General features: G+C 43.9%; 1 protein-coding gene across 1 annotated transcript in view; it reads right to left on the bottom strand.

Moving 5' to 3' along the window:
- Positions 1-21,328, bottom strand: part of Ly86 (lymphocyte antigen 86) — a 66,801-nt gene extending 45,473 nt beyond the window's left edge. Inside the window, exon 1 of the mRNA XM_021650947.2 lies at positions 21,118-21,328. Within this exon, the coding sequence (XP_021506622.1) occupies positions 21,118-21,253 (136 nt within the window). The 5' untranslated portion in view covers positions 21,254-21,328. The remainder of the gene's footprint in view (positions 1-21,117) is intronic.
- Between the last annotated feature and the right edge of the window lie 1,180 nt (positions 21,329-22,508).

The following is a 22,508-nucleotide window of genomic DNA, read 5'->3' as shown; positions in this document are numbered from 1 at the left end:
CTGAAGTTTGTCTTCCCTCGGCAGGGGAGAAGATGGTTTGTATTATAATACAGTGGTCCCTCTCCTGCAGTTTTGTTGTCAGCGGTTGTCATTACTTATGATTAATTATTGTCCAAAATTATTGAGTGGAAGATGCCCGACGTGTACAATAGGTAATTTTCAAAATTGTGCCATTGAGCTCGTGATGGAATCTCAACACATGCCCTTTGGGAGGTGAACTGCCTCTTTGTCTGCTGTATCTACATTGTATACACAAGCCACCACTTAGGACCTATCTTAGTTATGAAAACTACTGTCTCAGGATTGTAGTGTGTTCAAGTAATCCTTATTTGACTTAATAATGGCCTCAAAGCACAAGAGCAATAATGTGAAAATTATTGCAAAAATTCAGAAGTACCATAGAGAAACTTTAGAGGACTTCTACATTAAAAGACGGGCATTTTTAACACAGAAAACAAATCACGTGCTGAGATAACTAAGATCTATGTAAGAATGAAATACGTGTACACCGAATTCAGCATTCTCCATTGTTTCACACCCATTGGAGGGTTCTAGAACATATTCTCTAAAAGGAGGAAACTAAATAAAACTTCATTGGACATGACTCTGGTTCAGAATGCTCTTTCCCACCAAAGATGGCCACCAAGGGAGCAACACCGTGAATATGCCAATCTCTGAGTCCCATTCAGCCGTTCTGTCTGGATGCTACCTCAGCACTGAGGCAGCCCTCAGATCTATTTCATTTGCAAACCACTGTTTTAAGCCATATGGGCCTTTTTGCTCATCTCTTTGGTGTACAATCTTGTAGGCAAATCACATAGATGAACGACTTACAGGTTGTAGTCCCACTAATCCAACAATGGCTGATTGTAAACAGAAAGCCCAAGAATCCAGTAGTTGCTCAGTCCACTAAGCTGGATGTCTTAGCTGGTCTTCTGTATATACTGGAATTCTCAAGAAGTAGGCTCCAATGCCACTAAAAATAAGTATGTACTAGCAAGGCAAGAACAGGCAGACAAAGAGCAAAAGTTTCCTTCTTTTATGTCCTTATATAGACTTCCAGCAGAAGGTATGGCCCAGATTAAAGGTGTACTTTTTCACCTCAAGATATGGATCAAAAATGTGTGTGTTCCTGCCTCAAAATTCTGGGTTAGAAGGGGATTCATCCATTTCATATCAAGCAAAAAACAAACAAACAAACAAACAAAACCCCACAAAATCTCACAGGTGTGATCTCCATTTCTGAACTGTAGTTCATTCCAGACGTAGTCAAGTTGACAACCAATAGCAGCCATCACAGACACTCACTGTGGTGTGAGCTTAGGCATGGTAGGGCACCAAGAACAGACTTCCCTGTGATTTCATCAGTTTCACCTGATGAATTAATTAGTTTATTGAGCTTACTTACAGAAGCATGCCTTACTTACAAGGTTATTTCCAGGAATATTGGTGACCCCAAAGCAACCCGCATTACCAAAAAAATCCAACTCCAGCATGGATGATGACTTCTTCATAGCTGCTCGGAGTACCACCTTTAGCTGGCTTTTCATGCTATGTACTCTATCACTTCCCAAGACCATGAAATCACATGCATCTTAGGCAGAATTACATAAGCTAGGAGGATGAATAGGAAAGTAATGGCTTGAACCTCACGTGAGTATCTACTGACCCTCCTCAACCTCTCCTCTTATGAAAGAATGTTAGTGAGCTTGATCTTGAGGGTAAACTTGATCTTGAAACTAGTCCAGAGCTATTCTGATGAAGAGGGTTATGGCTGTTATGCTAAGAGGACAATGACCTACAATACACAGGGACCACAAAGTTCCCAGAATTTCCTCCACAAGAGTTCTGCAGGCTATGACATTTGGCCACTTTTTGTCTAGTCCTGGTAAGTCTATCATCAACTCACATACTGGATTTTGCTTTGTGGTTTTTTTTCTCTGGAATAAATGCCCACAAGTGGGAATTCTGGGTCATATGACAGGAGTGTGTTCAATTCCCTTAGAAACTGTCCAGGTCCATTCCCTGTGGCAGTGTGTTTGAAGTTCCCCTTCTAGGAGGGATCCAGTTGGCAGTCTACTTGGAAGAAACTCTTACTAGAGCAGAAAGCTCCCAAGGGAGAAATTACAGGAGCCTTACGGTCTAAGGTATGCTTGAATACTTGCATGCCCACTCAGCTCTGGAAGAGCCAGCCACAAGACTGCCTCTGGGAAGCCACTGGGCCACAGGAGTGGAACTGCTAACACCACAGGGCACAGAACAAGGATGCCATGACAGCTGGCATCTGTGCTTAGCTGTCTCCTCTCTTCCCGAGGCTCTATTCAGGGCCCCGACACAATTCTGGCCGCACTCCGAGTGTTAATTGTTATTATGTGTTTCCCAAATGCTTTCGATCACGGGACCAGGCTGATGTGTTTTCTGTTCTTTCTGTATGTCCAGTAATGAATTGTCCACTGCTGCCTCCAGTCCCCAGGCGACTCATAGGAGGAAAAAGATCAATTTACACTTTTTTTTTCCTTCAGGAAACAGTCCCACTGATGGAGATGACTCATAGTGAGAGGCTCCTTTTCTAGGTTAGCGTGTCTCAGAGGGCCAGTGAAAATGATGCTTGTGAGCATGACTGCCTTTGATTTAAGAGAAGAGTGTCTCTACCAAGAAGCACTGGAATCAAGGAAGATCACAGCAGCAGGTATCCAAAGCATATAAAAGCCCATTATCTCCCAGGTGTGGATGCCCAGCTTTAGCTGCCTACAGCTACAGTGCAGCTTTCCAGAGGAGTTAAGGATGTCCACTGGGAACGCCTCTCAGGATATCGTGAACTGAAATCAGGGGAAAAGGATTCTTTCTGCATCTCTTACCTCAATGAAAATGAGTCAGACTGAATCCACCAGATGCCTGGCTCAGAGAGCTGTGTTCCTTTCACGGAGGAGAGATGCTTCCCTGGGAAACTATCCTTGCTGATTGCATCTTTTGCTGGCTCAAAGTGCATGGAGAACAGGGTCCCAGGGGCAGGAGTGGTAGAGGATTACAAGATCCTGCAAGTCCAGGCTGGAGGAGGAAAAGAACAGTTGCCGGAGGCCGTGCTTCTGTGCCAGCAAAACTAATTCTTAACCAAGGCTCATCTCTCTGCCTTGCCGATCAACAAGTCCTATTGCTATTGCTCTCTTCCTCTTTAGAGGATTAAAAAAAAATGGTTCTGCTAAAAATATATATGAAGGATTACATGGAAAGATAGAAAGCTGCCATAGAAAAGAAGCCGGTAAACCGGGCCTCAAATGAACCAAAAAGAACTGTGGGCTTTTGGGTGACAGCAGTCTCTAGCCTGACCTTTCTTTTGGACCCCCTACCGAGTTAATCACACAGTATGGGTTGGGGATGAACTTGGATAAGTTGCAAGAAGCTGGACCGTGTTCTGTTTTCTCCTTAACCATTTGTTCAGCCTTCTCTTGCCATCTGTTCATGCGTTTTCAGGGCACAACTTAGAAACTGTTAGTGCGTACAGAAACATCACTAGACAAGTCTTCATGTCACTGTAGTTAAATACCTTTGTCCCAGCTTCTGCTTCGAAGGAGTGGAGAAAGCAAACATCTTCACGAAGCATTCTCTGACATAACAGACACAAATGTGGACTTTCACCCAGAGCGTGGGAGACAGAGACAGGGGTAGAGGACCACAAGTTTGAAGAAAGCCTGGGCTACATGGCAACTTTCAGGTAGACTTGGGCTATACAAGGCCCTGCCTCAAAATAAAACAGCAACAACCAAAGGAAATGAAAAATTGATGTTCACAGTAGCTTATAAGGACGGCGGCTTGGGTATCAAGAGAAGAGGGGTCAGCTGTAGTCTGCATACACAATAACACTCTACAGCTGGGAAGCTATTACCTTGTGTACATGCTAGGAGGCACATGCTAGCTGCCTCCTGAAAGAGTGCAGTAAGTCTCCAGGGAGACTGTGGATTCATCTCTCACTCACTGGAGTAATTTGTTGAGTAGGTTTTTCCATGTGGATGGTCATATTGGATGCACATTATATAATTTTTATATGATCTCTTTACCTCTCAAATCCTTAAATATATTTTATCTCACTATTCTTGTGGGGCCTTCAGGGGGATGTTGAACAGAGGAGATCAGAGGAGATGGTGGACATTTTTGCTGTGCTTTTTTTTTTTTTTTTTTTTTTAGTTTAAAAAAAAGCTTTTATGTTCTGCCATTAAATATAATGCCCATTGCAGAGCTGTAGCTTAGATAGATTTCTTTAGAAGATAGATTGCTCATTTTAAAAAGGCAATCTGGCATTCTTGGGTATTTTTTAAAATGTGGATTAATTTGGTCAACTTTTACTTATCACTATCCATGCCCCCTCAGAACCAGCTTCCAGGGTCAGTGCCAAAAAAACTTTAATTTTCTCTTGTTCCTACAGGCATTGAACTATATGTACAAGTCTAGATTGGGGGCTCTTTCCTTCTCTGGGGGTGTTGATAATATTATTTATAAACCTGTTCTCAGCCCAGTTGTAATTTATTGTTAGGTAGTTTGGTTCCGTTTGGCGGGCTATGGAATCCCTCTTGTGAATCTATATGGGGATGGCTGTGTGTGTTCTGAACCTGAGAATGCACATCTCTCTGAGTTCTAGAAAAGGAACTAATATTTTTGCTTAGAAATCACCTTTTCCTCAGCTCCTTCGGCAGTAGTTTATATTTTTCCATCGTTTATTCTTTTCATGGTGTCTATTCAGTAATATACCTCTCACCTACTCCAATAACATTTCTCCAGCTATTTTTAAACTCAGCTGTTATTCTTTAATTCAACAATTAAATATTCCATGACAAGGAGCTTTATTTTATCAAATCTTCCCGATAGTATTGATATTGAATTTTTCCTCTCTCATATCTTGAAATTCCCACTTCTAATTCTTTGAAAACTTATATTGTTATTTATATTTATGTGTCTGTATTTCCAAATTCCAATATCTCTCAGAATATGTCTCCTGCATTTGAGTTCTCTGCCAACTATGATTTATTTCCTTCTGTTTTAATATTTTGGACTTGGAGCTCACGGAATCGTTAGCAAGCCAGGGAAATATAAACTGAGGGTGTTTGTTTCTCTGCCAATATACTCCAGATGTTCCCAATCAAAAACCACTTTAATTTCTGGGCCTGAGATTTCCTGAATCAGAAAGATAGTGAATATATATTTGGGCCCAAGCCTGAATGTTATCATATCTGGAGCTGCTCACTCTAACAGACATTCTCCCTGGCGTCCTGGCAGAGTTAGACATAACTCTGTCTAGTAGCACTTTCTTTTTTCTCATTTACCTACTAAAATCTGTACACCTAAAGAAACTAATCAAGAAGGAGGACGCTGGCTAAAATGCTCAATCCCCATTCAGAAAGGCAAAGAGGATGGACATCAGAAGAAGGAGAAAACAGGGAACAGGACAAGAACCTGCCATAGAGGGCCTCTGAAAGGCTTTACCCTGCATGGTATCAAAGTAGATGCTGAGACGTATGGCCAAACTTTGGGCAGAGTGCAGGGAATCTTAGGAAAGAAGTGGGAAATAGTAAGTCCTGGAGAGGACAGGAACTCCACAAGGAGAGCAACAACACCAAAAAATCTGGGCACAGGGGTCTTTTCTGAGACTGATAGTCCAACCAAGAACCATTCACGGAGATAACCTAGAACCCCTGCACAGACATAGCCCATGGCAGTTCAGTGTCCAAGTGGGTTCCATAGTAATGGGAATAGGGACTGTCTCTAACATGAACTGATTGGCCTATTCTTTGATCACCTCCCCCTGAGGGGGGAGCAGCCTTGCCAGGCCACAGAAGAAGACAACGCAGCCATTCCTGATGAGATCTGATAGACTAGGCTCAGAAGGAAGGAGAGGAGGACCTCCCTTATCAGCGGATTTGGGGAGGGGCATGCAGGGAGAAGGGGGAGGAAGGGTAGAACTGGGAGGGGAGGAGGGAGGAGTTTATGGGGAGATACCAAAGTGAATAAAGTGTAATTAATAAAAATTAAAATAAAAATATTTAATAAAAAATAAAAATAAATTTATGGCTGCTGCACTTAGAAGGCTGTATCTTCACGAAGGGTCAGCTTTGTGTTTTACACAGTGCAGGTCACTTGCTTGGAAACTACTGCACAGTCACGAACACCTTACTTCTGGAGCATAGAAGGTGACTGGTTCTCTGAGGGTACTCAAAACTCCCGTATCCTGGCACCCCCTTTATCAGATATCATTCAGCAAGCTAGATTTCAGGAAACTGACCATTCTGTACAGCTTCCCCATATAGATTATCTTTTTGGTGAAGGATGTCAATCTCTGTTTTACCATTGTCCTGTTCATCAGCATATTCATGTGTATTCAGTAATTCAATGTGCAAATCAAATGTTCAAGGGCATCGCGGCAGAGTGCTATAGTCTAGACGCTAACACTGCCTTCAGGGCAGTGGTGTTGGAAGGTATGGACTCTAGGAGGTAGTTAGGCACTCAGTCCTTCATGATTGAGATTCGTTGTTACTTTATGAAAGATGCCCAAGGAAACTTGTATGTCCCTTCCACTGTAAGGGCAAAACTGGAAGGCAGCATCTATGAAACTGAGATAAAGCTCTCATCAGATGTGAAATTTACCGTTACTTTGGATTCTTAGCCACTATCTATTTAACCAATATAATTGAATAAAACAAACATATGCCTATTGGTACAGTGTTGGCATGACTGATGGGGGGGTAACCAATTGATCTCTGATCAGTTTCATGCCCATTCCACAGAAAGAAGCCCATGACTGGTTGAATAAATAAATTATAACTGAACGTGAAAATTCTCTCCCACATAAACCCAATCTTAGGTGTTTTGTTTTAGCAGCTTGAGTAAACTAAAGCGCATAGTTTATTTAATGCCACCAAAGATGTGTTCCTTCAGACTTGTAGGACTTTCTGCTTATATGTCTCTTGCTGTAGGAGTACGTCTGTCCCCTTAACATAGCTAAGGTGGAAGTGCTGAGAACTAACGCCTCTGGGAATAGCTCCTGGACCAGTACCCTAGCTCTTCCAGTTTGGATGTGACATTTTGAGGTATTACCCACAGGCTCTTCCTGAGTACTTAGTGTGAATTAAGATTCATTTCTTGCAGCGGCCACTTGGATTGGCTTTATTTTCTTTCATGTCTGAGTTCTTCATCCTCATCCCGGGGTTTCTTAGGGACCATTTCTTAAACAAATTTGTACTCAGTGCATTGTTTTAGCAACCACTTCCAGAGAAACCTTTAACATCAGCAATATTCGAGCCAATCCTTCTAGTTTATATTGAGTACAGGCTGTGCATTTTGTTCTAAAATAATCAGATGTGGTTTCATCTCTAGAATAATTTATGGTTGCTTTCTTACTTTTTATTCTTTTAAAGAAAAAAATATATACATATACATATATACATATATTTCAGCTTTCCAGACAAGATGGTGCAGTAGTGGCATGATTATGGAGTAAGCCAATGGACTTCTGCTTGATTCAGAGGCCCCTTCCACAGGAGAGAATTCCTGGTACTGGGGGCCTACCCAAAGGCCTATGGCTGGGGATGTCCTAGGCACCAGGGGTAAACCTACTACTTTTGTTTTGCCAACTGGAAATGCTGTCTTATGGGGATGTCAAGGTTCTTCCGACATTCATGAACTCACACCTGTGTTTGCCTACATAAGGTCTGCACAATACTGAGCCTATGAACATTCAGTTGTAGTTGGGGGATGAGCTCAGGGCACAGCCTCACCCAACCGAGCAACTAGCAGTTTGTAGGCTGCTGGAAGAGGAAGTGATTGTTGTCAGAAATGGTAGCTCTTGTTGAGTTAACCATGCTCTGGTGGATAGCTTCACAGCTGTGCCTAAGAGGGTGACTCTGGTTAAACCTGGTGGGTTGTGAAGCAAAACCAAAAAGATGTGAAAATAGGATGGGAATTTAGTGGGAGGAGGGAGATTTGGCGGGAATTGACAGAAGTAAGAAAGGGTGGTTGAGTGTGACCAGAATATATTATACATGTATGAAATTGTAAAAAAAAAAAAATTAATTAAAAAAAGAAAAAATATTTTAATAACATTTGTAACTATCAAGAAGCATTTTAAATAGATTTGGGTCAAGTTAGTATTAAATTTAACTAGTCACGCCAGCTATTCAGTTGTGGGGGAGCTAGCATGAATTAGATCGACCTGAAGGCTTCGCTGTTGGGCTGGTGTGACGGCTGCTAACTGAACAAGGGGATGCATAACTATTTTAGGCTCTGTATCCCTCCAAGGATTCATGTGGAAGCTTGCTTGACATGAAGGGCGATGGGATGGTCAAACTGACCTCAATTGTTCTCAGAGACACTGCACAGACCTCGAAGTTGGGAGGGGGACAAGGAGGAAGTAGTGTTAGGAGGGCATGACCCCACCGAACCCTTCCCTCTCTAGCAGAGGCTGCAAGTGGTGAAGTGGTGGCCCTCAGCGTTTGCGGCTCTCAGGTATGTACTGTCGATTCTCATTGTGCTAAAAAAAAAAAAAAAGAGGCTGTTTTCCATATATGTAAATAGTTAGGTCTTGGTTTTTTTTTTTTTTTAAATAAGGAAATAAGACATCACAGACCTCACTGTTCTACATAGCTATGAGATGGGGATAAGGTGGGCGTCCCATTGGGGATAAGGTGAGCACCTAGGGTTTCACATTGTAAATCACAATTAGCCTTCTCCTTAGTTACAGACACACACCTTTTTACGATGGGGCTGCGGCCTTATAAACTCGACAGAAGTTGAAAAGGCACGTAATACTCCCAAATTTCAACACTTAGACTTAGCAACAGAGTATAGAGTAGAGGGTAGTTCTCTTTGTAACTGTGCTGACCGGCAACTGAGGCTCATTGTTACCTCTGCTCATCTGGGAAACGCATCACATCCCATTATCTGGACAAGGAAAAGGTCAGAATTCATGGTTTCACTCATAACATGGTCAAGTGGATGGCACTCGTATTTCTGACTTTAGCTCTCCCTCCTCTGATAGAGGTGAAATATACACCCATGGCTTAGCAGGAGAACAGCTATGACTGCCTATCTCTCCCTCATGCTCTTGCCATCTTTCTTGAGGCTTACTACCTCAGGAAGCAAGTCCCCCGAATGGAATGGAAGTTTTGGTTTCTTTGTAAAACCCAGTTATGTTATGTAAGTATGTTTTTGTTTTAATCCCAAACGTGGGATTTTAGTTGGGCTTTAGTTGGCCCACAGTTGATAATTGTCTCATGCGGAGCATGGCCTTTGATAGCTGGTAATGCCTTTCCTCATGAGGCATGGAGAGAGGTGGGATCTAGGGCTCTGAGGATATAAATATGAGAGCCCAGAAAGAGAAAAGGTGGCAAGCAGTGGTGGCGTTGGTGAGTGGCAGTTTGAAGACAACAGACATGGACAGTGTGGTGGTTAGGAGCAGAAAGATGGAGAGGTGGCAGAGGCTTGGAGGAAATTGCCTGCTGCATTTGCTGTTGACAGAGATTGATATAGCCTTAGAAGAACCCATCAACCCCAAATAGCTGGGAGAAGTAAAGGGTTCTGTGTCCCTTCTCCCCACTAACTTTTTCTCTTCTACCTAGGATTGGAGATTGGAAGGGAGAGGCCTTTAGGGACCCCAAATAAAACAGAGTTTAAAAATGAGCACTATGCCTGAAAGCTGGCCATCAGGTAGCACACACAGGAGCCATCTTTCTGATTACTGGTTCTGACTTCTCAGGCACAGTTTTGGTAGGACCCTCGATCCTTGCCTGCCAGCTGTGCTCTGTTGAACCGCTGGATCAAATAAATCAAGAGCAACTGACAGTTTTCTCCTCGGGTACATTCCGAAAACACCAACACTTATTTATATCCACAAACACCCTTTCATTTAGCCCAAATTTAATCCAAATGTGAGGTGCATAAGTCATTTCTGCCAGTGGAAAATGACTTCTGGCTCACTCTGCTTGGGTTTCAAACAAGCTCAGTGTGGGTCTGGCTAAAACTTAGCCTCCCTCTTAGAACACCTTTGACCCCGTGATTCAGATCCAAGGCGGTGCCCAGATGGAGTGGGTGGTGGAGGAAGCTTTGGGTATTTGTCTGATGGCTGAGGTTGGCTAGCTTTTCCACAAATGGAGAAACCAGAAGAAGAAGGCTCTGATGCCACACTTTCAGGCTCCAGGGTCCAAGCCACTGTAATAACTTTCACAGATCTCCTCTGACACAGCGTGTGTTTACTTTAAGTTGTTAGGTTTCCAGAGGAGGTTCCTGTCACAGAAGATGCATCCCTTGCTCTACACAAGCATTTCCCCTCCTTCTGATAATCTATGAAAAACTGCTCGACATCTGCAGTTTTATGTTCTACAATTTGTTCCCATCACGAACCCATAATATTAAAATAGAGAATTCCAGGAGGGAAGCATTTCTCCACTGTGAATTGTAAACTATTCCGAGCAGCACCATGAACTCCCGTGCCATTCCACCTGTGTCCAGCACACCCACTCAGCAGAAGGGACTCACAGATCAGTCAGTTCATAGCCATCTCAGTTATCAGATTGGTTACCACAGGACTGGAGTGCTTTGTGTTCAGATGACCCTTATCCTACTTTGCAATGGCCCTAAAGGGCAAGAGTAGTGCTAGCGGCAATGAAATTAGGGTATGTTGTTAAATTACTTCATTATTAGTTGCTGATTGTCACTTTTAACTGGGCCTATTTGTAAATCAGACTTTGTCAGAGGCATGTGTGTATAGAAAGAGCCACAGATACAGAAGGTCAGCACTTTATGACTTCCACTGTCTACTTGCGGTCTTAGAATGTGTCTCTCACAGATAAATGGGGAAATAGCACAGGAATTGTGGATGTAAAGGGCACAATTATAGTACCTTAATAAAATTGTTGTTCCTCTCAATTAGAGTTGAGTCCTGTAGATTGTTTGCAGCTGTAAAGCGTTATACTTTTCTAGGGTCTTGGGCAATGAAGGACCTGGGCAAATTGTTTTACAAGAGGGACTACTTGGAAAGAGGAAATTTTGCTCTTTGGAGATACTGGTATGGTCTTGGTTTATGTGGTAGCTCTGATCTGAAACTGGGTGAGTTCTCTGTGTGGTTTCTGCTTGAAGAGGAAGCTGAGCTTGCCCAGGATGGTCCTGTTGTGTTCTTCCAATGATTGGCTCAGTGACCACAGTGAGAACATGCCGCCTTTCTGGCCCAGAAAGGCCAGGGGTTCCCCTTTTAAGCAAGAGGAGTTAGATTGAAAACTCAAGGTTCAACAAGGCCTGGCCTTACTCCAGTCCATTAAAGAGCCTCTGGTTTGCTTATCAGAGGGCCTGGCAGGAGGCTAACCCTTTCTGAAAAATTCCACTTTGAGGGGAAATTCTTCATCAAGTGACAACTTTCCCACACCCCAATGTTTCACCAGGAGCCACAGACACAGACTGCCCAAACCTACAATCCTGCCTCTGGAGACACTGAGCTGATCTCCAAGAGCTGTTCAGACCCCTCCTCCCCAAATCCCATGCAGGGGTGTTTCCCTCTTATCCACCACAACTATGATGAAATAGACCAATGTCCTCTACCTGTGTACTTCTGGCATTCTAGCAGGACCTGCAATGCCCACTTAGAGACGAAGAATACCAGTCAGGAAGAACTCTGCAGTGTCTTCTCCTTCGCTGACTGTGGCCAGTGGCGTCAGTGGCACTCGGAAGTTGCTGGTGCTGGATGAAATGCGTCACTGCTATTCTGATGTCTCTGAGATCTCATGTCTCATGGTTCTGTCTGGAGGAATTACTTAGCAGGCGTCTTTGAGTGACAACAGAGATGAGAAAGAAACTGGGTCACCCCCTAAGCACTGTGTGTGCAAGCAGCCTCATTCGCAGTTATTTGGAATTCAGAATGTTTTTATCCATATGGACAGACCAGAGAGAGCTACGAAGTTTTCTCTATCTTTGCACATGAGTAGGAGTGAGGACAAAGAGTTGTGAATGAGCCAGACAGCCTTGATTAAAAAAAAAAAAAAAAATATATATATGGCTAGATCACTTCAAGTGATCTCATCTAGAAATCTAGTAGATGGGCTAAGGGTATAGCTTGTGGCAGAGTGCTTGTCTGGCACACACAAGGCTCTGGGTTCGTTCTCCAGTACACACTTCCCCAAAGTCAACACAAAGTTGACCAGTACAAGCAATCACAGAATATACAGGTAGAAAGACAGCTTAATGCTACATTAAGTCAACTCAGTTCTATACAGCCGGGCCTTAATCATGCAGGCAAACTTTGTCCTTTCCTCTAAATGACCCCTTGATTTTTGTTGTTAAGATGTCCACAGTAGACATAAGCTTCTGAGAGTAGGATAATGGCAGGGTGCTGAATCACGAAACAGTGATTCAGACAGACCTCAGTGTACTTTTAAAAGAAAAAGTGGCAAAGTGGGAGGAGCTTTGTGGGAAAAAGTATCTTCAGAGGTTGGGGCAGGAAGTGTTATTACCAAGAGAACTCAACCCAACCAAGTCCAGAATCAGCTGATTGGTAAGTCAAAAACGTGTTCTTTGGGCTGGAACATGCTAGGCACACAAACAAATACGTCTGCAGCTGCCAGGCAGTGTAAGTCTTCTAGGTAAGAGTAATCATGTTGGTGCCATGGTCTACACACACATCAATTACTCAGGAAGTTGACGCAGGAGGATCAAGAGATTAAGGTTACCCTAGGCAGCATTGGTGAGACTGCTTATCAAATTTAAAAAAAAGAAAAGGAAGTGGAGGAAATATGTAAGTGTCAATATGAAGATGAAAGAATTAGGCCCATAGAGCCAAGGTTTTTGAAACAAATTCAAGAAAAATCGTAGCAAAATTATTTTGTGATAGTTAGTACACACTTTCTCTGCTATTCAGTGTTTTAAAGCAATCATGAAACATCAGTTGTAGTCTACCAAACACTTTAGGAAATTCTATTGATAGTTCCGTGGATAGTGTGCACATCTGTAAAGACTTGTTAAATGAACACAATGTTAGTTAATTTTGTGTAAGTAGAGCTTACATATTTAAAGGGACATTTTAAGCCACAGTAAAAGAAGGACTAATTGTTACTAACACACAGATAAGCCTTTTGGACAAGAAAGGCCTTAGCTATTGCGAAAAAGGACAGCACTTGTGGCCATGATACAAAGTGGTCCTGGGCACTCCACCCTCATGGCTAAGAGCCAAAGGGACTCCTTCTACACCCTAATCTGCACATTGCTCCCTTTTCAGCCTCACACAAATGTGCAGGCACTTGCTTCCTGGTTGACTGCGGCATAGTTCTGGCACCTGCTTGGTATTTCCTGTTCCCTGGCCTAGAGCTACTGGGTCAGAGATCTAGAACCTGACCTTAGGAGGTGTCCAGGAAAGGTGTAACACAAACCTAAGGTGCATGAAATTACTTAGAAGGCCACTTTTCTCTTCTTATGTAGAGCCCTGGCCTGCTGCTTGTGTCTTTTGTGTGTTGGGGGGGGGGGATCTTGTGTGTGTGGGGGGGGATCTTGTGTGTGTGTGTGTGGGGGGGATCTTGTGTGTGTGTGTGTGGGGGGTACCTGTTGCTCTGTATCTCCCAGACACTACTGTCAAAAGTCCATACAACCCCCGGCAACTGCGTGTCCCTTCACCACTGTACAGATGGAGCTTGCAATGGCTTTTCATTGAAGGCCACTTTCTCAGACTCTGGTGTCCCATGCCCTCCCTGCACACATTCCACCACCCAGGTTTAGGTGGAGGCCATGTCCAGGACTCCATGCTGCCTGTGGTGCTGGGAATGTGCTGGCTCTGAGAACCAGCTGCTGAGCTGGAAGACAGCCTCCTGCATCTCCGCCTCTCCCAGGATGCTCCTTGCAAAACACAAGCAGAGTCAGGAGCCCATGGGGATGTCATATGGCTGGAAAGAGAAGTGGATAGCCTTTCAAAACACCTATTTTCTGCTTACTAAAGAGGCTGCTTTAGAACCGCAGACTTGGCTGATTTCCCTCTGTCCGCCCAGTTACTTAGTATCCCCTTTTAAATGTGCTCAGGAGCACTCCCACCACCCTGCAGGTTTGGCTTCTAAGTGGTTTCCATTTAATGAGACCCCTTGAGAGTCCCAGTGGTGGGCTCCCAGGAATCTATCTGTAGAGATTGCTTCCCTTCCAGCATGTGTTCTTACTAGCCTAAATAAAGTAAAATAAAATAAAATAAAAAAGTAAAAATCTGCATCTCTTGTATTTTCTAAGTCAACTTCCTGTTTTAAAAATCGATCAAAAGCCAACCCTGTTCTAGGTGATCTGCTGTTCAGCCTGCATCCTGTGTACACAAACTTATCACCCCTGGAATTTAGATTCTCTCTCTCTCTCCATCTCTTAATATTTTCCTTAACTACACAACTGCACAACAGCTTAAGCTAAGGGATATTACTTTCTGTGCAGGATAAGAAAGCACAGCTAAATGACTGCATGGCCGTGATTCTTTTTGATTTTTTTATGTTTCTTTGGTGTTGGTTTTATGCTCCATTTACTTCAGAGTTGTCTGGTTCTGAAGAAAGACGTTCTCCCCCTCCCCCCCTTCAGGACACCTTAAAACTTTTGATGAACACTTTATCCATATGCCTTGTTCATTGAGCTATGGGGGTGGGTCATTCGTCATTTGCCCTCTATTCTACAGGAGATTTTGCCCGCATTGTTTTGCATTCTTAAAGCCTGATTAATTGTCCTGTTTGACTACCTTGATGGATTATGCAGGTGCCTGTTCGTGACCAGATTTAGACTTTTCTAATTAAGGGACATTGTGGAGGTCAGTTAAATTGCCCTACCCGAAGCAAATGTCAACAACTTATAAATCCTATTTAGACAGATGTGAATGAGGCTGCTTGCCTCAGGACAGGAGGGTAGATGCTAACTGTATGTCTAAAGCTTGAGGACCAGGTGCAGTACCATTCTTACTGGTAAAGGAATTTCCCAGTGGCTTTTTTTTTTTTTTTAATTTGGAGGATGTCACTTCTATAGTCCATCTTGCAACTTAAGACACATCATTATAAATGTTAGTGTGGGGGCTCTCCTCTAGAGCTACTGAAGGTCCCTGATGGCTGCTTAGGGAGAGCCAAACTGAGGCAATTCTGAATATGTAAGGAGATGCAGAGAGTAGGTATGGGGGTTGGGGGAGAGGAAAAACTGTTCTTTAATCGGAAGATATTTCCATCCTCTTCTTGCTCCTTCTAGATGTTTGCCCATTAGAATGCCAGGAGAGGGGAAGCTGTGTACTGAGGTTTGTATTAAGCTCAGCACATTATCTTGCTTACTATGTATGCGCCCCAGTTTCCACATCTAGAAATGGAGATCTCTGTCCAACCTTCCTCTAGGATTTTTTTCTGTAAGGGTTACGTGAGGCATTCTGAGTGACTATTGATTTTAAAAGAGCTGCATCAGAAAAAGCCCACACCATCATGTGTGAGTCTCACAAAAGCTGGAACTCTAGACATCTAAGAGGGAGATTATAAGAGCACAGATCATTTTCTGAGGGAAAGCCTACAATTTTCTTACGAACATGAGAGTTTTAGGGTTTGTTTGTCCATATAGTCATTCTATTGCTAGAATCATCCAGAAGATTCAGAACTTGAGGATCTGATCTCATGACAATTTTGACATTCTTTCCTACCTTTGGCCAGTTATGTCTATAAAGATGGTTGGTATCCAAGAGTGTGGCACATGAGCAAGATCAGACTTCTCAACATTGCTGTTATGGCCCATGAGTAGCCATCAACAATACATAAGAGAATGGATGCAGCTGCGTGCCAATAAAACTTTACTTATGGGCACACACGTTTGAATGTCATGCAGTCAGTGTTCGAGTCCCACAGTGCCTTAGTTCGAATCTTAAATGTCTCCCGATAGACTATGTGTCAAAGGCTTGTTCACTTATGTAGAGTTACTGGTAGATGATAGAACATTTTAAAGGTGGTGCCTAGTAGGAATTTATATAGCAATTTCCTACAGTTGGCTCAATTGTGGAAGAAAGCCCATAAAGACTCAGGAAGATCCTAAAGACTCAGAAAGAAGACAACACAAAAAGTTCAGGAAGTTTCTGAAACTTACCAGATGTACAAGATCCCTTCCATGATGGTAGAGGCAGTATGGATTCCTAAGGAAACAAGCCTCTGACCTGTTAAATTGCCTACAACTAGTGTTGCCTACAGATCCAGGGTTTCGGCTTTTGTGAGTCTCCCTTTTGTTGGAGTGAGCTTTTGATGATGCAAATTCCCTTTAGTCAGCTCTGTTCCTGTAGGCAACCTCTGACCCACACTCCTATAAGTAACCCCAAAACACTCATTGTCACTCAAACTACTGCTGTGGTGACATATTAGATATCCTTCATATCAGACATTTACATTACAATTCATAACAGCAACAAAATTACAGTTAGGAAGTAGCAATGAAATAATTTTATGGTTGGGGGTCACCACAACATGAGGGTCATAACAGGAAAGTTGAGAACCACTGTTCTATTGATTGCATTATACCATATAAAGTTACCAACAACAAAGATTTATGAAACATGTAGTATAGGTGGAGAACTTTTCCCATAGTCTCTTTCACCGAATCCTTACACAGCCCTGTAAGGTAAAATATTATCTCTCTCATAGTAGGCTGGAAAACGATCATCAAAAACACCCACGTCCTCATCTTTGGAACCTATGAATGCTACTGTATGTGGTCAGAGACTTTGCCATTGAAGTTATGAATCTTGTGTTTGGGAGGCCATCCTCATCTAAATGCCCCCAGGAAGGAGGTAGAGGGCTTTGTCACAGTATAAGAAAGTAATGAGATGACTGAAACAAGATGCTACAGGGCTGCCTCTGAAGATGAAGGAAAAACCTTGAACTAAAAAGCAAAGTTGTATGCTGGAAAATGAAGCACTTTTCTCTTTTAGAGCTTCCGAGGGAGTGAGGGCCAGGCAGCACAGTGACCTAGAGACCCAGTGAATCCGGTATGTGTGTGTCTATGTCTGTGGGTGCATATATGTGGAGGTCAGAGGACAATCTCAAGTGGTGTTCCTCAGGTGATATCCACGTTAATTTTTGAGGCAGAGTCTTTAGTCTGTCCTGAAACTCACCAACTGGGCTAGGCTGGCCTGCCAGTGATACCGGGGGCTGTATCCGTCTCTTCCTTCCCAGTGCTGGGATTACAAGCACACACTACCACACCTAGCATGTTTGTGTGAGTTCTAGGCATTGAACTTAGGTCTTCATGGTCATATTGTAAGCACTTTACCAGTTCGGCTGAGGCCTAGAGTATTCCCCAACAGTTTGAATGAGATTTGCCAACTCCAGCTCCTAAGCCCTTGTCTTTCCCCTGACTTATCTGTTATATAAGTTTTGACCTCATTTGCTTGTTTCTCTTGACTCAGGCTACTGTGACAAATTTCTGCCAACAGAGGGGCTTGAACAAGAAATCCGTATTTCTCAGAGTTCTCAAGGTTAAAAGTTTGAGATCTGAGTGCCCAGCAGGGTTGGTCTTCTGGTTCCAGGGGTCTTTTTATTTTTGGAAAGGAAAAAAATTTCACAGAAATGTGGGTTCAGCTTTCATGATCTAATTGCCTTCCTTGCAAAAGCCTTATTTCCTAATATATACCACCCTCTTATAAATAGGATTTAACATATAAATTAAAATTTGTTATTATTGTGTGAGTCTGTGTGCATGAGTGAGTGATGTGTGTACATGAGTGCGGGCATACCCATGAGGTGGTGTGTATGAGGAGGTCACAGGACAACCATGCGGAATCAATTTTTTTTTTTTTCCTTCTGCTGTAACATGGATTCCAGGAACCAGTTGCAGGTTATCAGGCTTGCAGACACCTCACTGGCTCTTAATGTATGAATTTTTTTGGCAGGATGCACAAACATTTTCTCCATAACGCAGTCTCCTACTTTCTTGTGCACCCTGTTTCTCCCACTGCTATTGATTTTTTTCCCTTAATAAATATATATTTTTGTGATACACATAAATATTTTTATAATATACATTGTATCTTTTATAATCTACACTATACTAGCGGCTGCCTATCAGTAACTGCACCAGTGGGCACTGGTACCGTATGTCTAGGCTTTTCAAAATATTATCTTATGAATTAACATAGTTAAAATTCTCTACATGTTCTTGCACTTTGCTCTGACAACACTGGCTTTCTTTTTTTTTCTTTTTCAGTTCTCTTACTTGAACAGGTTAGAACTTCTGCTTTTCAAAACATTTTGCATACTTCCTCCTTAGATTTTTAAATATTTTTTTTGATTTTTTTGAGACCAGGCCTCGTTTATCCATGATGGCCTCAAAGTCACCATGCAGTTAAGGATGACCTTGAACTTCCATATCCTCCAGCCTCCACCTCCAAGTGTTGGGATTCAAGCATGTGCCACCACACTCAGCTTCCTGGTCAGAACCAAACATTCAGAAAGTATTCTTTCTTTCTCTTGAAAAATTAAAAAAAAAAAAAAGATTCAGAAAGCAATTGCTGGCTTAAGCCTCCTCCTCTTGGACCTAAAATCACAAAGGAAATGAAAAGAGACAAACAAAGCACAACCCTTGAACACCACAGAGACTCTGTTTCCAGGTACTTAGTGGGATCCCGGAAGCCCCTGATGTGCACTGATACTGCCTCAACACCATGCTGACCAGAGCATCCATCACGTCAGGCAGCCTGTGACTGAGGTTGCTGCCCTGCCAACCCAGCAGCAGAATGGGAGACTCCCTGTGTCTGGAGGGGTACAGCCGTTCAGCCTTTCAAAGCTCAGGGCCGTTCAGAAGACAGAGTGAGCACAGCCCCTGAAGGGGCGCCTAGGGTTCAGCTCGCCTTTCTACCGACCCTAGAGTGTACCCAGGACTCCTGCAATCTGAAGACTGTTGAATGGTCTTCATGGTGACTAGGCTTTTCTTCCTGATCTATCATGCCTTCCAGCTACAACCCTCATTTCCAGGCACAAATAGGCTCTATTGCAATACTCACCCTCCTCCTAACTACCCAAGGGATTGTTCCAAAGCGGCCGGGATGGGGTGGGAGCTTCTCAAAGCCAAAGGCAGGCACACTGCCCCTTGTCTAGGGCTCTGACTCGATCTCACTTGTCATTTCTCAGCCCCCTGAACTTGGCCTGGTCATGTCACCGCCTCTTTACCTTTATGCACAGCTATTTTCTCTGCGAACCTCTCCTTCTCTCCTCCCGCCCCCCGTGCCACTGCCCAACACTCAAACTCGCCACACCAGGGTTATTAACAGCATGGCTTTTAGATTCAGAGAGGCCAGTGGTCAACGTGTTTTGGTTCCACAAGTATTTACTCAACCTTTCGGCTTCTCTGTGCCCCTGGAGCCTGACTTCTCCAGTGTTAGCTGGATAGGCTTTACAAAGTTAGCTGTCATCTCTGGCCTTGACTTCACAGACCGGTAAAGCAAGGGTCATGCCAATGAAGCATTAAGCATGGTCCTTGACCCACACAGGCCCTTCTAGTAGGAGACGCTGCACAGCTGCTTTTCTTATCCTTTAAGTTTCAATTTACTTTTGATGATCCAAACCTTGCTCCCTTCCTCGCATCGTGTCCCCTGGTAACTGCCTCCGAAACACCCTTCCCACAAAGCTTTTATCTTTTGGTTTCATTGGCTGATTTCCCCACTATTCCTGGATGAAAACTTCATCTCCTTTCTTCCTTATCTCCTCTCTTCCGTTATTCCATGCGCCCAGGGCTTATCCCTGAGATGTAATTGCTCTGCAGGGAAGTCCCGCCTCCAGATAGCGAGGCAGCCCTTATGTCCCCATTTCTTCCCCAACAGACCCAATCTTCTTGCCTCTTCTCCAGGTGAGTGAAAGGACACTTGAGACTTGGCTGTGGTCTGATGGGGATTCTTGGACACAGACTAGCCAATTCCATGAGGCTGAATGACCTGGAGAATCAAATACCAACCAGTCCACATGACTCAGATCTTGCTGTCATCCTGTATCTTAAATGAACGTATCACCAGCAGTCTAGGCTGCCATTCAACCCAAGCATAGCAAGCATGACAAGGTCAACACTTTCGCCATCCAACCATCATTCTCTTTTTCTTATTCCTAATTTTTAAAATGCGCTTCAATGTTCCTTTTAAAAGAATAAACAAATCCATCAAATTGCCCCAGAAACCAAACTGACTATGTGTGTCTCTCAGGTCAGGTCCTTGGATGGCAGAAGTTAGGTTCAGCTATTTGCTCCAGAGTTGCTTCCATTGCTCCCAGCTTATGGTGATACCGGCACAAGGCCTTAGCATCTCTGGTCCACACTCTTCAGCTCAAGACACAGTAGCCCTATCTCCCTATAGATTTCCAGGTTTTATAATGTCTGCCTTTTGCAAAGCCACTGGAAACTATTTGCCACTAGAAGTCGATCCTAAGGCTCGTTTCTCTTCACTGTGTCATAATATCACTGAAGGAAAAAGGTGAGTGAGGGTCGGCACCAGATTCAGACTTTATAACTAACTCGCTCCTAAGTTCTGGCTGGCGGTGCCAACAGTCGATCTCTCCCTGCTGGACATGTGCCACCTCCCAAACCATCGCACTGGGAACTAAGTGTCTAATGCACGCTTCATCACCCAGTCAAACCTTTACTGTCTTTGGCCCTTTTGGGAAACGCTGGCATTGGGCGCTGCTTCTCAAGTGCCTGCTGCTTTAATGGGTGGCACAGCAGAGCCTGGCAAGCACTCTGGAGGGGGTCGCTGTCTTGCTGCTTACACGGTTTGCAAAATGGATGCCCTGGAAAGCCAGCCCAGGCTCAGGGTTTGGGAAGAAAAACCTATTGGAAAAAACCACTGATCATTTGTTCTTGGAGGGCCTGAGCCTTACTCTTGGCTCCAAATCTAGACTCTTTCGCTCTCTCTGTCTCTTTCTGTTTCTTCCTCTCATTTTCAGCAGGCTGTCCCACTCTCCCTCTCCCTTCCCTTCTCACAGTTCCAAAGGGATCCCATGGCCCTCAAAGACTCACTGCAGTGGAAAAAGCACTGGGCTGTGGAAAACCTCCTTTCTCACCCGTACCAACGTAGAGCTCACGCTGTCCACACCTGTAGACTTTAATTTCCCCATAACCACAAGCGAACATTTCGTAAGATCTTACCGCAGCTCTGGTAGAATACTTCCAAGCCTCCACTGCTGCAGGCCATATGTATGGGCCAGCCTTCCCCTCTGCCATGGCCACTGCCGCTGGGAGAAGTCAAAATCCACACAAGGAGGGCAGCTGCAAAACTGTTCATAGCGAGAGGGCTTGTGTGTGACCATGAGAAAGAAGTCCAACAAAAAGGCCTCCTTCAAGGTTCTTCCCCCTTCATGAAAGTGGCGGTATGTTCAGTTTCACTTCTCAAATATGAGGCTTTGGGGAATCAACTGTGAGAGGCCAGAGGCAGAGAGCAAGAAGGGGCATTTGAATACTGTTCTGTAGGGTCTTCACAGACTTGAAATAGTAGGGGTGTGTGTGTGTGTGTGTGTGTGTGTGTGTGTGTGTGTGCATGTACAGGTGTGGCCTAGGCTGAAGGTTGACTTGCTGCACTCACAGGAAGAGATCTAGCATGACTCCTCAGGACAGCCCTTCTTGAGAGCCTCCATCCCCCAGGGCAACCTTGAAAAGGAAAGATGAGCCGCAGGCCGCCATGTGTTTTCTGTCAGCATGTACATCTCTCAAGGCTCCTGATACGAGACTCGGAGCTGGCTAAAGCCAGCAGGCACCTTTGGAACTTTGAGGGTTGTGTGCTAGCATTTGGGATCTGGAATGAGGTTTGTGCCCTATTTGTACTTGGCTCTTCTCTGACTTTGGCTCAGGTGTTGGGGTCAGGGGTCAGCAGTACATGGTCCAGCAGGATAGGGCCTTGCCATTGGAGCCTCACAGAGCAGCTCTGGAGCTGAGTGAGACAATCAGTCTTAGGAATAAGTTTTCTTCCCATTTCTGAGTGCACAGCAGCAGGAGGCAGGATCTCCATTTTAACGTTTTTATTGTATTTTTAGTGTATATGTGCGTCATCACTCTGTGTGTGCACGTGAGCACACAGAGGCCGGAAGATAACTTTTGAGAGTCAATTCTCTCTTTTCACTGTGGGTTCTGGGAATGGAAATCAGGTCACCAGGCTTGGGAGGCACTGAGACAGGAGGTGAACAGGTTTCCTCCACAGGCGGAACCACCTTAACATGGTCCACGTTAATCCACAAAACCACGGGGCCAAGTGCCCATGCTTTGAAACCTCTGAAGCCACAAGACAAAACAAACCTTTCCTACCTTCATTTGTTTACCTTAGGTACTCTGTCACAGTGATAGAAAGCTAACACAAGTGTGGTGGTTTGAATAAGAATAGCCCCATATGCTCATATATTTGAGTCATCAGGGAGTGGAACTATTCGAAAAGATTGGAAGGATTAGGAGGTGTGGCTTTGTTGGAGAAAGTGTGTCACTGGGAGTGGGCTTTGAGGTTTCAAAAGCCCATGCCAGGCCTAGTCTCTCTCTATCTCTCCCCCCACACC

This window comes from Meriones unguiculatus, chromosome 19, assembly GCF_030254825.1.
Source record: "Meriones unguiculatus strain TT.TT164.6M chromosome 19, Bangor_MerUng_6.1, whole genome shotgun sequence".
In the NCBI taxonomy this organism is placed as follows: Eukaryota; Metazoa; Chordata; class Mammalia; order Rodentia; family Muridae; genus Meriones; species Meriones unguiculatus.
The sequence above is the reverse complement of the archived record's forward strand: the minus strand, read 5'-3'. Positions and strand labels throughout refer to the sequence as shown.